At 42.8% G+C, this 18016-nt stretch overlaps 2 protein-coding genes across 3 annotated transcripts in view; one reads left to right on the top strand and one right to left on the bottom strand.

Annotated features, from left to right (window-relative positions):
* The window catches only part of EFHB (EF-hand domain family member B), a 112101-nt gene that overhangs the window by 9206 nt on the left and 84879 nt on the right, over positions 1-18016 (top strand). The window contains exons 2-3 of the mRNA XM_056519956.1: positions 6746-6835; positions 10736-10971. Coding sequence (XP_056375931.1) covers positions 10921-10971 — 51 coding nt within the window. The 5' untranslated portion in view covers positions 6746-6835; positions 10736-10920. The remainder of the gene's footprint in view (positions 1-6745; positions 6836-10735; positions 10972-18016) is intronic.
* Positions 1-18016, bottom strand: part of RAB5A (RAB5A, member RAS oncogene family) — a 57330-nt gene that overhangs the window by 12948 nt on the left and 26366 nt on the right. For both annotated transcript variants that reach the window (XM_056519957.1, XM_056519958.1), the window contains exons 3-4: positions 11570-11721; positions 2759-2881 (exon numbers count right to left, since the gene is read on the bottom strand). In XM_056519957.1, the coding sequence (XP_056375932.1) occupies positions 2759-2881; positions 11570-11721 (275 nt within the window). The remainder of the gene's footprint in view (positions 1-2758; positions 2882-11569; positions 11722-18016) is intronic.

The raw sequence follows: 18016 nt of genomic DNA, 5'->3' as shown, positions 1-18016 counted from the left end.
CCATCTCTTCTGAGTATGGAAATACCCCATGTTAGGATGTAAAATGCTTTGCGGGTGAACTACAATGCTCAGAAGAGAAGGAGCGCCATTGAGCTTTTGGGAAAAAAAATGTTTGGAATGGAAGTCAGGGGCCATGTGCGTTTACAAAGCCCCCCGTGGTGCCAGAACAGTGGACCCCCCCACATGTGACCCTATTTTGGAAACTACACCCCTCACAAATTTAATAAGTGGTGCAGTGAGCATTTACACCCCACTGGCGTTTGACAGATCTTTGGAACAGTGGGCTGTGCAAATGGAAAATTAAATTTTTCATTTTCACGCACCACTGTTCCAAAAATCTGCCAGACACCTGTGGGGCATAAATGCTCACTGTACCCATTATTACATTCCGTGAGGGGTGTAGTTTCTAAAATGGGGTCACATGTGGGTATTTATTTTTTTGCGTTTATGTCAGAACCGCTGTAAAATCAGCCACCCCTGTGCAAATCACCAATTTAGGCCTCAAATGTACATAGTGCGCTCTCACTCCTGAGCCTTGTTATGCGCCCGCAGAGCATTTTACGCGCACACATATGGGGTATTTCCGTACTCAGGAGAAATTGCGTTACTAATTTTGGGGGGCTTTTTTCCCTTTTAACGCTTGTGAAAATAAAAAGTAAAGGGCAACACCAGCATGTTAGTGTAAATTGTTTTATTTTTTTACACTAACATGCTGGTGTAGACCCCAACTTTTCCTTTTCATAAGGGGTAAAAGGAGAAAAAGCCCCCCAAAATTTGTAGATACCCCATATGTGGCCCTAAACTGTTTCCTTGAAATACGACAGGGCTCCGAAGTGAGAGAGCTCCATGCGCATTTGAGGACTAAATTAGGGATTGCATAGGGGTGGACATAGGGGTATTCTACGCCAGTGATTCCCAAACAGGGTGCCTCCAGCTGTTGCTAAATTCCCTGCATGCCTGGACAGTCAGTGGCTGTACGGAAATGCTGGGAGTTGTTGTTTTGCAACAGCTGGAGGCTCCGTTTTGGAAACACTGCCATACAATACGTTTTTCCTTTTTATTGGGGGGGGACAGTGTAAGGGGGTCTATATGTTGTGTTTGACTCTTTATTATGTGTTAGTGTAGTGTAGTGTTTTTAGGGTACATTCACACTGGCGGGTTATGGTGAGTTTCCCGCTAGGAGTTTGCGCTGCGGTGAAAAATTTGCCGCAGCCCAAACTTGAAGCAGGAAACTTACTGTAAGCCTGCCCGTGTGAATGTACCCTGTTCGTTCACATGGGGGGGGGGGAAACTTCAGCTGTTTCAAAACTACAACTCCCAGCATGTACTGACAGACCGTGCATGCTGGGAGTTGTACTTTTGCAACAGCTGGAGACACTGGTTGGAAAACCTTCAGTTAGGTTCTGTTACCTAACTCAGTATTTTCCAACCAGTGTGCCTCCAGCTGTTGCAAAACTACAACTCCCAGCATGAACTGATCGCAGAAGGGCATGCTGGGAGATGTAGTTATGCAATAGCTGGAGGTACGCAACTACAACTCCCAGCATGCCGAGACAGCTGTTTGGACATGCTGGGATTTGCAGTTTTGCAACATCTGGAGGGCTACAGTTTTAGAGAACACTGCAAGGTGATCTCCAAACTGTTGTCCTCCAGCTGTTGCAAAACTACAAATTCCAGCATGCCCTGACAGCAAACAGTTATTCCGGGTCACCGGGTCACTATAGACCCGTAATGACCCAGAATCGCGCAAATCGCAAGTGTGAATTCACTTGCGATTTGCCGCGATCACCGACATGGGGGGGTCCGATGACCCCCCTGGGCGTTTGCACGGGATGCCTGCTGAATGATTTCAGCAGGCATCCCGGTCCGATCCCCGCCCGGTGCGCGGCGGGGGCCGGAATTCTCCATGACGTACGTCATGGGTCCTTAAGTACCAGGGTGTCATGACGTACGCGTACGTCAAGGGTCCTTAAGGGGTTAAATGAGATAAAACATTCCCATCTATTATACTGCAATCTATGTTTCAGTAAGCTAATAAAAAAAGATCAAACATTAAAAGGGATTTTCTGAAACTTTTCCAGCCCAACTGGCTTCCTGTGAAACTGGTCCTAGTATTCATGTGACAAGAAAGGAAAATAAGACTGAGGACAAGAACTGATATGAGTGATGACAATCGCCATTTAACCCAAAAGGCCAGTTATTAAAGGGGTATTCCAGGTAAAAAAACTTTTTTTTTTTTTATATCAACTGGCTCCAGAAAGTTAAACAGATTTGTAAATTACTTCTATTAAAAAATCTAATTATCAGCTGCTAAAGTTGAGTTGTTGTTTTCTGTCTGGCAACAGTGCTCTCTGCTGACATCTCTGCTTGTCTCGGGAACTGCACTGAGTAGAAGAGGTTTGCTATGGGGATTTGCTTCTAAACTGGGCGGTTCCCGAAACATGTGTCATCAGAGAGCACTTAGACAGAAAGGAACAACTCAACTTCAGCAGCTCATAAGTACTGAAAGGATTAAGATTTTTTAATAGAAGTAATTTACAAATCTGTTTAACTTTCTGGAGCCAGTTGATATATAAAAAAAAGTTTTAATATAATAGATCCTGGACTGAAATGACATCCATTTATCACTGATAAGGAGAACAAGGATCACCCATAATGATAGGAATCTTCTGCAGCTGATCATTGTTATCTCAGAAATAATACCTGTGCCAGCCCTTATTATACAGCATCATGTAAAAGGATATATATATATACATACCTGGAAGTCCACAGCTCGCTTGGAAGCCAGATCTGCTTTGTTACCAGACAGGGCTATCACAATGTTGGGGCTTGCTTGTCTCTGAAGTTCTTTTACCCAGTTCTTTGCCCTTGCAAAGGATTCCTGTAATAAAATACAGTTGCTAAATTACATCTTATGTGACATAATAACCGGACAGCTTAGTATGAAGATTATGAGAATTCCCAAATATGCCTTTACAAGACAGTGGGTGCGTTCACACCGAGGAATTCACGAGGAATCATTTCAGTCAGGAAATTGTTGCCTTCTGCCATTTTAACAATCGAGTAGAATTCGAGTTGAATTCAAGCAGATTTCCATGCAGAAATGAAGAGGAATGAAGGAGGAGGCTACTTAATCTACTTTTCTGAATTCCGCTCGAATCCTGCGAATAGGGGAGAAGTTGGCTATTGCTGCAGTACTCCTTTAAATAGGGGGGATTTCACCATGCGTTTATTACACCGCAAATCAAAACAATATTTACCTCTACAATCACATTGGTACATTTTCTCCATATTGTGCAGCCCTAATATATATGTAATGCAGAAAATCATCCACCATGAGAGACAAACCCACATGGCATATCTCTCCGAAGGATCGGATATATAATGGAGACAATAGGTGCGCATCTATTGTTGTACCTATAGCTTCATGCAACCCGTACACTCAGTAATTCTACAAATACCAGCTAAGAGCTATACAGTTATCATTTTACTAGTCTGAGTAATAGTTCACAATGGAAATATTAAAGAGACGTCAACACTTATCACATCTCGCACAAAGAGAGGGCTGGTTTTAGCTGCACACAAAGCCCTGGAGACGGAGACAGTATTTAAGGTATTTCTTTCCACGCACAATCTGCTGGATAAGAGGCCTTGAAAAAAACTGAATTAAGGTATATAGATCCCCTATTCTTTATTATGACTCAATCCCATAATGCATCATTATGCACAATTTGACATTTTTTTTCTTTTAACTCCTTCCTACCCAAGCAGCATTATGCTGGAGTACTGCTTTGTGTCCCTGCCAAGTGGGTAAGGAAAGCTCATTTGGTAAAGGAATAATATAAAAAACCGAGGTAAACTAAAAAAATGAGAGCTTTAAGTTGGATTGGATACGAGTACACTCCATAAATGAAAAAAATATAATAACAACCACAATTTTCTGATTGGTCACATGGCTTTTGTGAACCTACTCAGATAATACAAGAGCAATAAAATATTATAAAAGAAAAGTTAGCCACCTATTCACACCTGGGTATGTGTGCGTTTTTCGTGAGGGCTCTTCACTCACTTAATAGCCATGCAGATAAAGAATAGAACGCAACGCAAAATTCTTTGCTTTTCCTTAACTTGCTTTTAGTGAATCATCATTAAATCCACAGATTGTACAAAAAAGTAACATATCAAAAATATATCCCCCAAGGTGACACTCTTCTTATAGCTGGAATTTTTCAGCCATGTCAAGGCTTCCTCCGGTCTCTCACGAAGGGGAACAGAGTGGAGCTTGCATAGACACTGACGACGTTTCAGAGGACACGCCTCCTTTTTCAAGTATCCCTATCGTGCTCCCGTCACCACATTAAATAGGAAAAAATTATCTCGTGAGAACTCGTTTCTAGGAACGAGAATGACATAATTAAAATCCTAACATAATTAAAAGTAGAACTAAAGATTCTACAAATATAATCACGGAACAGTATAAAAGATGTTGTTATCTCACAAATATACTCCAAAGTTACAAGATTCGGATTTGGATTTAGTGAATTCAGCGTTTTGATCCAATAGACCTCACGCTGTAGTAATCTCCTTTTCACTTCATCCTCAGTAGATCCCTGCACTTCTTCTATGACCATGAAATGTCTGTCAACTCCCGTCTCACCATACTTGTTCATTTCTTCGAGTGTCTCTGTTTTTTGTAAGGTTTTAGTGAGTGCATTCCGGATTACAGAACGGTGTTCGTTAATCCGGAATTTCACACACCGCATCGTTTGACCTACATAGATCCTGCCACAGGGGCATTTTAGTAATTACACTACCTGTTTTGTCTCACAACTGTACCAACCTAGATGTAGAAATTTAAATTTAACCAATTACATATATGTAGAAATTTATAAGGAGGGGACGAGACTTGCGTCAACTCTTTAAAAAAAAAGAGGCTGACAGAAATAATTTATTTATTTAAAGGTATTCCGAAAAGTCAGTTCATAAGGGCTAGAAGAATATGTAGCTCAGATGATGAATACATTAAAAATAAAGAAATGCTGATTTGTTGAGAGAGGCTATAAAGAAAATGAAGTGAAGAAGGTAGGATTAGAGGTGCAAAAGATTCCGAGAGAATAACTAAGACAGAGAAAAAAGAAAGGAAGAAAAAAGAATGATGAATTTGTATATTTAGGAACATATGATAAACATGCGCAATTGATTAAAAACACTGTTAAAAAATATTGGGCTGTACTTAAAGCGGACCCGAAGTTCGGCAAGATGTTTGGCAAAATTCCTCGCTTCACATACAAGAAAGGTAAATCATTAGCAAATAGTCTATTGAGAGCGGATATTTGAAAAAAGAAAAAATCTAAACAAATGTTTTTGAGATCTAAAAATAAGGGCACATATGCATGTCTTTCTTGTTCTAATTGTTCCAGCATTATAAGAAGTGACCATATCGTACACCCCCTCTATGGAACTAAGTTCCCTATCAGGGGTTGGTACAGTTGTGAGACAAAACAGGTAGTGTACGTACTAAAACGCCCCTGTGGCAGGATCTATGTAGGTCAAATGATGCGGTGTGTGAAATTCTGGATTAACGAACACCGTTGCGTAATCCGAAATGCACTTGCTAAAACCTTAGAAAAAACAGATAAGTGAGGGAGAAATGGAAAAGCCGGCACTGCACTGCGGATTCAAAGAAGCATGGGTGCACTAGATGACAACCAGTGTTGCTATAGACAACGACGCTGATGTACCAGGGTGCTCAGTCCGGTTGGCTGAGGAAGTGCGTCTCTGCGCACGAAACGTCCCACACGCCCCCTGCCGACCGCTGAGTCCTACCCGCCTGCGGCTCCGTGCATGAGAAATTAAAGTGTCGCTGTTCCATCTCTGGTGAGTGCCGTCTGGTTCCTTCTACATATTCTACATTAGAAAAAACAGAGACACTCGAAGAAATGAACAGGTATGGTGAGAAGGGAGTTGCCAGACATTTGATGGTCATAGAAGTAGTGCAGGGATCTACTGAGGACGAAGTGAAAAGGAGATTAGTACAGCGTGAGGTCTATTGGATCGAAACGCTGAATTCACTAAATCCAAATGGTCTTAATGAATCTTGTAACTTTGGAGTATATTTGTGAGATTTATACTGTTCCGTGATTATATTTGTAGAATCTTTTGTTCTACTTTTAATTATCTTAGGATTTTAATTATGTCATTCTCTTTCCTAGAAATGAGTTCTTGCGAGATTATTTTTTCCTATTTAATGTGGTGACGGGAGCACGATAGGATTACTTGAAAAAGGAGGCGTGTCCTCTGAAATGTCGTCAGTGTCGATACAAGCTCCACTCTGTTCCCCTTCGTGAGAGGAAGGATCTTCGTCCGGAGGAAGCCTTGACATAGGCTGAAAAATTCAGTGTCTAGTGTGTCTGAGAAGGTGCACCTTGGGTGATATATTTTTGATATGTTACTTTTTTGTACAACCTGTGGATTTTTGTACAATCTGTGGATTTAATGAGGATTCATTAAAAGCAAGTTAAGAAAAAGCAAATCATTTTGTGTTGCGTTCTATTCTTTAGCTGCATGGCAATAAAATATTATAGTAATATATAATAAATCATAATAATGATAATCCAACAGTATACCAGCATTGTATAAAACATGGAAATCAACAAATACATGATGCACGTATAGTTGGAATATAATACACAGTATCAGGTCTCTTAATTTGTGTGGAAATTAATACATCAATATTTCATTATAGTTGGAGTTGAATGAAAATTGCTGAATTCGCTGTATAAGGATGTAACTTGGATCTGTAATCACTGGGTACACACACACACAAAAAAAAAAGGTAAGTACTTGAGTTAATTTGTGTCTCAATTGTGATTGATATCAGATATAGCCTTTAAATAAGTATTTTTGTTAGTAAGGAATTATTTTTCTTATTTTCAATCATATAAAATCCCTGAAAATAAACCCTACCCCGAAAGTAAGCTCTAGCAGAATTATGGGGTAGGGCTGCAATATAAGCCCTACCACGAAAATAAGACCTAGTCCAGGGGTAATCTGCTGGCGGACCGCGGTCCAGATCAGGACCACGGCCGCCAGTAATGCCCGCAGACTCCATAGCCCCCCCCCCCCCCTGCCGCCACAGTAATGCCCGCAGACCCAACACCACGCTCGGCCACCACAGTGCAGTAATGCCCGCAGATTTCACATCCCCCCGACCACCTCCGTAATGCCCGCAGACCCCACAGCCCCCCTCGGCCACCCCCCCGCCTCCTTTGGCTGGTCCCGCGGCTTACCGTAATTCAGCCAGGGCAGGGACGCCGACGTTCTAAAACGTCGGCGCGTATGCATGGCCGGCGTCACGGACGTGTCCCTGCCCCCGGCTGCTACGGTAAACTACAGGAGAAGATCTCGCCGCAGGGTACCGTACGGTAAGAAAGTGAAATGAGTACTGGTACCAAAGTTTATTATGGCAGAGGGGTGGGGGCACTGTAGGGCAGTGTTTCCCAACCAGTGTGCCTCCAGCTGTTGCAAAACTACAACTCCCAGCATGCCCGGACAGCCAAAGGCTGTCCGGGCATGCTGGGAGTTGTAATTTTGCAACAGCTGGAGGACATTGGTTGGGAAACACTGCTGTAGGGTATGGTAGGAGTGTGGAGGACGACAGGGGAAGGGGAGTATGGGGGGCTGAAGGAGTATGGGGGGCTGCAGGAGTGTGGAGGATGCCCCCTATCCTGCACACTCCTGCAGCCCCCCCATCCTTCACACTCCTGCAGCCCCCCATCCTCCACACTCCTGCAGCCCCCCATCCTCCACACTCCTGCAGCCCCCCATCCTCCACACTCCTGCAGCCCCCCATCCTCCACACTCCTGCAGCCCCCCATCCTCCACACTCCTGCAGCCCCCCATCCTCCACACTCCTGCAGCCCCCCATCCTCCACACTCCTGCAGCCCCCCATCCTCCACACTCCTGCAGCCCCCCATCCTCCACACTCCTGCAGCCCCCCATCCTCCACACTCCTGCAGCCCCCCATCCTCCACACTCCTGCAGCCCCCCATCCTCCACACTCCTGAAGCCCCCCATCCTCCACACTCCTGAAGCCCCCCATCCTTCACACTCCTGCAGCCCCCCATCCTCCACACTCCTGCAGCCCCCCCATCCTCCACACTCCTGCAGCCCCCCATCCTCCACACTCCTGCAGCCCCCCATCCTCCACACTCCTGCAGCCCCCCCATCCTCCACACTCCTGCAGCCCCCCATCCTCCACACTCCTGCAGCCCCCCATCCTCCACACTCCTGCAGCCCCCCATCCTCCACACTCCTGCAGCCCCCCATCCTCCACACTCCTGCAGCCCCCCATCCTCCACACTCCTGCAGCCCCCCATCCTCCACACTCCTGCAGCCCCCCATCCTCCACACTCCTGCAGCCCCCCATACCGTAAATAAATAAGCCCAACCCTGAAAATAAGCCCTAGTGTGTTTTTTGTGACTAAAATTTATATAAGACCCGGTCTTATTTTCGGAGAAACACGGTATCTATCTATCCATGTAGTAATAAATTATAAAATACTACAATATCATGTGGTGACATCTAGTGGCGAGAATTTCCCACAAAAAGGAATCTTATTTTACAGCCTGTAGTGAAATAAAGCACTTTGAGCCTCAGTGCTCAGTTTTCGCTTAACAAGCCTATTCCACAGCTCGGCGGGATTGTCTGGCCCTTAAAGGGGTACTCCAGGGAAATAAAACTTATCCCTTACGCAAAAGATAGGGGATAAGTGTCTGATTGTGGAGGGTCCAACCTCTGGGGCCCCATCGATCTCCTGTATGGTATCTGGCTACTAACCCGTCCACAATGCGCTCCAGCCCCCACCCTCGGAGAAACGCTTCAGTGACGGACTGCTCAGCCAAACCCCGGGGGCGCTGTCTCAGCCTGGCAATTGGCTGAGCAGGCCGTCACTCAAGAGTATCTTCGATGGTGGGGGCCAGTGTATCAGTAACTGGGCACCCTGTGTAGTAGGGCCCTATAAGACAAAAAGTGTAGTGATTGCAGCTAATCACTGTAAGGACCTGGCTTCTGAGTTGAACAACTCCCCTGATCACACCGACTACCTCTTCTGAGTGCAGATTCTCTAGTTCAGTGTTTCCCAACCAGGGTGCCTCCAGTTGTTGCAAAACTATAACTCACAGCATGTCCATACAGCCAAAGGCTATCTGAGCATGCTAGGAATTGAAGTTTTGCAAGTCAAAAGCATCATGGGAAATGTATGCTGCATTAGGAAATCATAACAGGGAGAAACTAGGAATCAAGATGGCAGCCAACCTTTAAATGTCCCATCAACTATAGTGTTATCCATAAGGACCTCTACAATGTGCTCTAACAGTGGGCTATGCTGCGCTATAAAAGCAAAAAAAAAAAATAATAATCTTGAATCTTCTTTAAATATTATGAGTGCCTTTTCACTAGTAGATAAAGGATTCATGACAGAGCTGACTAACAAGTGCACAAAATGATGTAGAAGCAGCACATGCAGACAGGGTTAGGCTGGGTTCATATTAACATCAATGCTCCATGTAGGGGGCTTTGTTGGAGATTCTGTTAAAACCGCCAGACCTGACCAAACAAAAAACATTGGTTGTCTGCTCAAATCCGGATACATAAATGGACACTAGATAGAAACCTGACGGACTCCATTAAAGTCAATGGGATCTCTCGGCACACATTGTCATAATCGTTACCATCATGAATCTAGCCTTATCTGGTCCATGTTAAGGTCTAGATTTGTTGGCCTGATGGTAAATCATCTCTGTGCAGAGTAGGTAAAGGGCTGTTTAGTCAATGTCTGTTTGGTCAAGTAAGACATGATATGAAGATTAGATAGTACGAAAAAAATAATATCTACGCACTAGTAAAAATAGCAAATAAAATATGCTAAAAAAAAATATCTTGTAAGAACATAGACACCTTTCAGTAACAGTGAATACAGGGAACACAAAGTATACACAATGTGAAGATAATGAAGATATTCAGGCATTACACACGGGCTGATTTTTCATTTTTTTAAGTTTTCATTGGATTCCAAGAATTGGCAGCGCTAGCTCTATTGAATGAACACTGTGTACAAAGCAAGTGAAATGCAATTTACTCCATGCAGTGACTTGGGTTTCTAAAAGACAAGTAAAAAAAAAATAAAAAAAAAAAAAAATTATATATATATATATATATATATATATATATATATATATATATGTAAAATTGCTCTAGTGATTTTATTCCTGTACACATCATGCCTATGATGGTAATCCTCCTAACAGCACTGCTGTACAATGACTGCGTGAACACTAGGTTTTTCTTAATAAGCACTCGCTTCCTTCTACTTCTCTTCATCCAAGGAAACTAATGAGCTGGAAAAGCAGACAAATTATATCAGAATAAGCTTTAGAACCAGTCAGATGTGCCCAGTCATGGCTAGTGTTATGTACACAAAACACTGAATAAGTCCAATAATAAAAATGATATAATAAAGATTTTATTGTTACATTAAAAAAAAAGCACTCAAGTTTTTTTTAGATATATAAAGCAAACTCACCAATCTATTTTTTCTGCAGTGCTATTTGTTTTACTCTAAGCTCGGCTGCAGTCATACATTTTCAACCCTTTCAGTATTGCACTTGGGTTATGTGATCCTCGCTCACACCACCACTTCTTGCTTATGCAAATTCTTCATTCTTCACTCTTAGAGCCTGCGGGGGTTAGGCTTCAGTGGCGCATAAAGAGACCCGCTCACCTCCCCCCGAAGATTCTCAAGTCCTAGCGAAAAATCTGAATAATCAAGAAAGGGAGCAAGCCGCAGGGGCAGAATATAGATGAGACAGGGGAGCTCAGCCAGCCGGCTCCCTGCCTCCAATGCACACTGGAACGCAATATGAATAAAACTATTAACATACTTAGGACTGCACAGAAGCCACCAATAAAAGTAAGTGCACCTCAATTTACAGGTTATTGGGTTTAGTGTGGGTAAACCAGCCGTAAGATTATCTTAAACTACAAGCTTCCAAGAGAGGGGTTCAGTGTCTTCTGTGTGATTTACCGTAAATTACAGGATTACAGTGAACCCTTGGGTAGTTACGGGAAGTCTCTGAAAATTGCAATTTATAAACCTTATCTAATTTACTATGATCTTCATAGTGGGAATAACCTTTTAAAGAAAGCACCGACTACCGATAAAACTGGGAACCCCCCCGCCCCCCACCGCTCACGTGCATGGGCAGTGTCAACCACTGCACAGAGTGATGGCCAACATGCCCCCTTCATGTGTACAACTCTCATGCATCTCCAGCTCTCCCATAGGGGGCATCTATCACCCCTCTATTCACTAGTTAATGGAACAGTTGTTGCTTAGTGCATGAAGAGAGCTGAAGAGGAGATCACGGTGGATCCCAGCGGTCAAACCCCTTGCAAATAGACATTTATCTTGTGGATAAGGAGTTAAGACCTGGAGTTCCCCTTTAAGTGTGTGCAACTGTACATGTATATTAGCAAAGACACAGATGTACAAAGTAAACTGACAGTACCTCATTTGTGATATCATATACAACTATAGCAGCTTGGGCTCCTCTGTAGTACATCGGCGCTAGGCTGTGGTATCGCTCCTGACCAGCTGTGTCCCAGATTTCAAATTTTACTGTTGTGTCATCAAGACAGACAGTCTGGGTAAGAAATGCAGCTGTAAAAACAACAATTAATAGAAATGCATTAGGATTAAAGAAAAAAAAAAAACGCACACAGTATACACCAATCAGCAATAAAATAATATATTAAAAGGTTCTCTTTGTGCTGCCAAAACAGCTCTAAGGGTGCGTTCACATGGCCGTCTGTCCCTGTTTTTTTCTTATCCCCATTTCGGTTCCGTTCTTGCAGGCTGTAAACAGATTAAAAACATTTTTTTTTTAAATCCCATTCATGTCAATGGGATTTTTTTTGTTACAATCCGTTTACATCCGTTAGTACCCGTCTGCACTCATTTCCATTTTTTTTTAAGGCAGAAAAAACAGCACATGCAGTTTTTTTTCTTCCGTCAAAAAAAAAAAAAAGGGAAGAAGAAACGGATACAGTAAATTTAACATTGAAGTCTATGGAAAACAGATGAGCCTTTAATGTCATCCGTCTGCATCAGTTTTTTCAATCCGTTTATTTTAATCCGTTTTTACTTACATTTTTTTTTTGGTTTATTAACTGAACAATAATGGACCCAAATGGATAACATTCGTGTGCATCCGTTATTGTCCATTTTTTTTTTTTTTTTTTAAAGTCTGTCTTTATTTTTGACAGGAGAAGAACGGGACGGGTCTAGACTGCCGTGGGGAACGCAGCCTTACCCATCAGGGCACGGATTCCACAAGACCACAAAAGGTATCAGGAAAGGTGCTAGCAGCAGATTTCGAAAGTCCTGCCAGTTGTTATGTGTAGCCTCCATGGACTTGTTTTTTCAGCAAATCCCACAAACGCATAATAGCACTGAAATCGGTAGTATTTGGTAGTCAGAACCATTTGTGAATCCTTCTGCAGCGTGGCAGCTACATTATCCGGCCGAAAGAGTCCACTGCCATTGGGAAATACCATTGTCATGCCATAGGTGGAATGCATTACAGTAACATCCACGTGCCTTCTTGTCATAGTGCAATGATTTCCAAACAATGTGTCTCCAGCTGTCGCAAAACTACAAATCCCAGCATGCCCGGACAGCCAAAGGCTGTCCGGGCATGCTGGGAGTTGTAGTTTTGCAACACCTGGAGACACATTGTTTGGAAAATACTGTCATAACGCAACCTGCTGCCTATCTTTTTATTCAGGTAATTAACAGATACACCGATCTGTCCACATGATGTAAAAAGAAGAAAAAAAATATTTTGTTAGACCAGATCACCTTCTGAGGCTTCAAGATCCTATTCTGAAGCTTGTGTTTTTTTGTTGTAGGCATTTTCGGGTCGGAAGAGGCACTTTGGCAAGCCCATTCCAAAGAACTGACTGTTTACCTACAGTCTAAGGGAAGGTTCAGCAGAATCCTATTGAAATCAATAGGACGCTGCTGCAGAGGAATGTCCGTGAGGAATATTCCAGTAGAATTCCGCACGGACTGTGAATATACCCTAATATATATCACCCACAGACAGAGGAAAGTGTCCTAGGACAATCAACGTCATTCACTTCACCTGTCAGTGGTTTTAAATATCACAGAAGAATGGAAAAAAAAATCATTTAAATCATAACATTTAATGAATATGCAATAAAATTGTGCTCAAAACGAACAACCAAAATACCACTATGCTACACACCAAAGTTGCCTCTTAGGCTGCGTTCACACGGCCGTCTAGACCCGTCCCGTTCTTCTCCCGTCAAAAAAAAAAGAAAGACAATAACTGATGCAAACGAATGTTATCCATTTGTATCGGTGTGGATCTGTTATTGTTCAGTTAATAAACCAAAAAAATTATTATTTTTTTGTTCTGAGCATGCTCCAAAGTAAAAATGGATCAAAAAACGGATGACATTAAAGGTTCATCCGTTTTTCAAAGACTTCAATGTTAAATTTACTGTATCCGTTTTTTCGACGGTAGAAAAAATACTGCATGTGCTGTTTTTTCTGCAGTCAAAAAAAATGGAAAGGAGTGCGACCTGGTACAAACGGATGTAAACAGATTGTTAGAAAATACCATTGACATAAATGGGATTTTTTTTAAACCGTTTTTAATCGGTTTACCGCCTGCAAGAGTGGAACCGAAACGGGGATTAATAAAAACGGGGACAGACAGCCGTGCGAACGCACCCTTAACGAGAGGCTGAATCAAAAGCTAATCAGATACCGCCTCTATTATGACAATAGCCTGTGTTAAAGGGGTATTCCAGGCAAAAACTTTTTTTTTTATATATCAACTAGCTCCGGAAAGTTAAACAGATTTGTAAATGACTTCTATTAAAAAATCTTAATCCTTCCAATAGTTATTAGCTTCTGAAGTTGAGTTGCTGTTTTCTGTCTAACTGCTCTCTGATGACTCACGTCCCGGGAGCTGTCCAGCTCCTATGGGGATATTCTCCCATCATGCAAGGGATATTCTCCCATCATGCACAGCTCCCGGGGCGTGACATCATCATTGAGCAGTTAGACAGAAAACTTCAGAAGCTAATAACTATTGGAAGGATTAAGATTTTTTAATAGAAGTAATTTACAAATCTGTTTAACTTTCCAGAGCCAGTTGATATATTAAAAAAAAGTTTTTGCCTGGAATACCCCTTTAAATGTACAAACGTTGTCCTAAACACCAGTGTATTGTAAACACTTAGGTATCAAAGTCCCGACGCGTTTCCCCCCTGTACTCAGATAATTAGCAAATGTGAAGGGTTCATCAGGGGACAACAACTAGGAAAAATGACAGGCTAAACCAAAACAAGATATGACAAACCAGCAAAGCTAATTCTATAAATTAATGATAAATCGGTCCAGTTATGGACCACTCACTCAGACACCAAGATGGATTGATATCAGAAGTAGGGTGAACCCAGGGGACAGTCTTCCATCCTCCCTGAGTGGCTCATAATTGCATCAGATCTTTCTGTGATAACTTTTTAATATTATGGCTGATCGGTGTCTGTTTTGGGGTAAATTGGGAGATAAGCCGTACATCTCCCATGAAAGTTATCATCGACAGTACATCTCCCATGAAAGTTATCATCGACAGTACATCTCCCATGAAAGTGATCACTCAGCTTTCCTGTCCAGGATGGAAAACAGGATAAGTGATGCTGTGATAAAGGAGAGGAGGACCAGGTTGGTCTTTCATTCAAGCGTTAGGAAAATCTTGGTGTCATTTCCACTGTGTAAAAATGGTCAAAAATGAAGTAGTAGTTGTAAGATGACTGGCATAGATAACCATTTTAGTCACAAGCAAGTCATAGTCCTAGATTCCTTAGGCTACGGTACTACATAGCGCTAACGCAGTGTATTTCACACTGAGCAAAATGTGCTGTGAAGCGGGAAATCCACTGCGTATTCTGCACTGAGCACTGCTGCTGGCTAGCCCGATGTGTATGCTCAGTACGCATTATCATTTCAGAATACGCAGCACATTTTGCGCAGCTTGAAATACGCTGCGTTAGCGCTACGTGGGACTGTAGCCTAAAGGTGAAATGCACAATATATATATATATATGAGAGTTCTATTGTACATATAACTTTACAGATAATATAATGCCCGGCATAATAGTTGTTGTTTCCCCCAAAAACAGATAAAAGACACAATATTGTGGTCCCTCAAGTTATGATATTAATTGGTTCCGGGACAACCATTGTATGTTGAAACCATTGTATGTTGAGACCAGAACTCTATGGAAACCTGGTAATTGGTTCTAAAGCCACCAAAATGTCATCCAAAAATAGGAAAAAGTGAGGATTAAAGAAAAAGAAGTAGATAACTAATACAGATAAAGCAAATCCTTACATATAAAAGTAAGAAAGATCTGCTGGGAGCTGTAATCACTGTCTATGTCAGTGTTTCCCAAGCAGGGAGCCTCCAGCTCTTGCAAAACTACAACTCCCAGCATGCTCGGACAGCCAAAGGCTGTCCGAGCATTGCTGGGAGTTGTAGTTTTGCAACAGCTGGGGGCACCCTGCTTGGGAAACACTGGTCTATGTAGAGGACAAGAGCTTCTTCCGGGTCCTGTACAGTACAAGCAATGTCCTAAAAAAGTTACATGGGGGTCACCCTCACCTGGTGTTCAAAGGAGCAGCTAACCCTGGTACAGAGTACAGAACATGTAATACCACTACCAGACACCAGTCAGTGCATACACTTCAGTAATACAGGGGTTTTACCAGTGAATGCCCATTCTGATTGGTCAGTTCTTTCGGCCATTTACATGTTTCACAGATCTGGACTGTCCGTACATTGTATGTTGAGTCTGGTTTCAACTTACAATGGTCCAGAAAAGACCATTGTATGTTGAAACTATTGTATGTTGAGGCCACTGTAAGTTGAGGGATCACTGTACTGTTTTCTAGTTTTGTGTAAATAATTGAATCACTGTATAAATGAAAAGTTCTACAACATTCTGATATACTTTGTGTTTTTATTACTATTTCCCAAACAAACCAGAACACAGTCAGCAGACTGCTATACACCTAGTCCTGCTCTCCACTAACAAATCTGTGAGCAGAATACATCAGTAGCAGCTGTACAAGCTGTCTGGTAGTTTGGCACAGCGTATCGGCCTGGAGTCCAAGCTGATTTATCTCACAGAGTACTGTGTAGACTGGATACAATTGTATCCACTTGTCTGCTGAGAGCGGGATCAGAAATGGAAACATTTGTAGTCTCTGAATTGTTCTTACTCAATGACAAACTTTGGTTCGGTTTACATCACACTTACGGCTTCTGTTTCAGTTATACACTGGGACATATATATATGATAAATGGATGTTGTATTGTGGCATCTGTCATCCATAGAGCCTGAATGTTATGTACACTGCTCAAAAAAATTAAGGGAACACTTAAACAACACAATGTAACTCCAAGTCAATCACACTTCTGTGAAATCACACTGTCCACTCAGGAAGCAACACTGATTGACAATCAATTTCACATGCTGTTGTGCAAATGGAACAGACAACAGGTGGAAATTATAGGCAATTAGCAAGACACCCCCAATAAAGCAGAGGTTCTTCAGGTGGTGACCACAGACCACTTCTAAGTTCCTATGCTTCCTGGCTGATATTTTGGTCACTTTTGAATGCTGGCGGTGCTTTCACTCTAGTGGTAGCATGAGATGGAGTCTACAACCCACACAAGTGGCTCAGGTAGTGGAGCTCATCCAGGATGGCACATCAATGCGAGCGGTGGCAAGAAGGTTTGCTGTGTCTGTCAGCATAGTGTCCAAAGCATGGAGGCGCTACCAGGAGAAAGGCCAGTACATTAGGAGACGTAGAGGAGGCCGTAAGAGGGCAACAACCCAGCAGCAGGACCGCTACCTCCACCTTTGGGCAAGGAGGAGCAGGAGGAGCACTATCAGAGCCCTGCAAAATGACCTCCAGCAGGCCACAAATCTGCATGTGTCCACTCGGTCAGAAATACACTCCATGAGGGTGGTATCGCGCAGGATGTTTGGCATTTGCCAGACAACACCAAGATTGGCAAATTCGCCACTGGCAATCTGTGCTCTGCACAGATGAAAGCAGGTTCACCCTGAGTACATGTGACAGAGTCTGGAGACACTGTGGAGAACATTCTGTTGCCTGCAACATCCTCCAGTATGACCGTTGGGCAGTGGGTCAGTAATGGTGTGGGAAAGCATTTCTTTGGGGGGGCCGCACAGCCCTCCATGTGCTTGCCAGAGGTAGCCTGACTGCCATTAGGTACCGAGATGAGATCCTCAGACCCCTTGTGAGACCATATGCTGGTGCGGTTGGCCCTGGGTTCCTTCTAATGCAAGATAATGCTAGACCTCATGTGGCTGGAGTGTGTCAGCAGTTCCTGCAAGAGGAAGGAATTGATGCTATGGACTGGCCTGCCCGTTCCCCAGACCTGAAACCAATTGAGCACATCTGGGACATCATGTCTCGCTCCATCCACCAATGCCACGTTGCACCACAGACTGTCCAGGAGTTGGCGCCACCTCCTCAGGAGCTTGCCCAGGTGTTGTAGGGAGGACATATGGGCACGTGGATGCCACACACACACTACTGAGCCTCATTTTTACTTGTTTTAAGGACATTACATCAAAGTTGGATCAGTCTGTAGTGTAGTTTTCCACTTTGATTTTGAGTGTGACTCCATATCCAGACCTCCATGGGTTGATAAATTTGATTTACATTGATAATTTGTGTGATTTTGTTTTCAGCACATTCAACTATGTAAAGACGAAAGTATTTCATACGATTAGTTCATTCATTCAGATCTAGGATGTGTTATATTAGTGTTCCCTTAATTTTTTTGAGCGGTGTATGTCTATAGCTCTATTTATTGATATCT

The sequence above is a fragment of the Hyla sarda genome, chromosome 5, assembly GCF_029499605.1.
Source record: "Hyla sarda isolate aHylSar1 chromosome 5, aHylSar1.hap1, whole genome shotgun sequence".
Taxonomy (NCBI): Eukaryota; Metazoa; Chordata; class Amphibia; order Anura; family Hylidae; genus Hyla; species Hyla sarda.
Note: the sequence above shows the minus strand (reverse complement) of the source record. Positions and strands in the feature narration are given on the sequence as shown.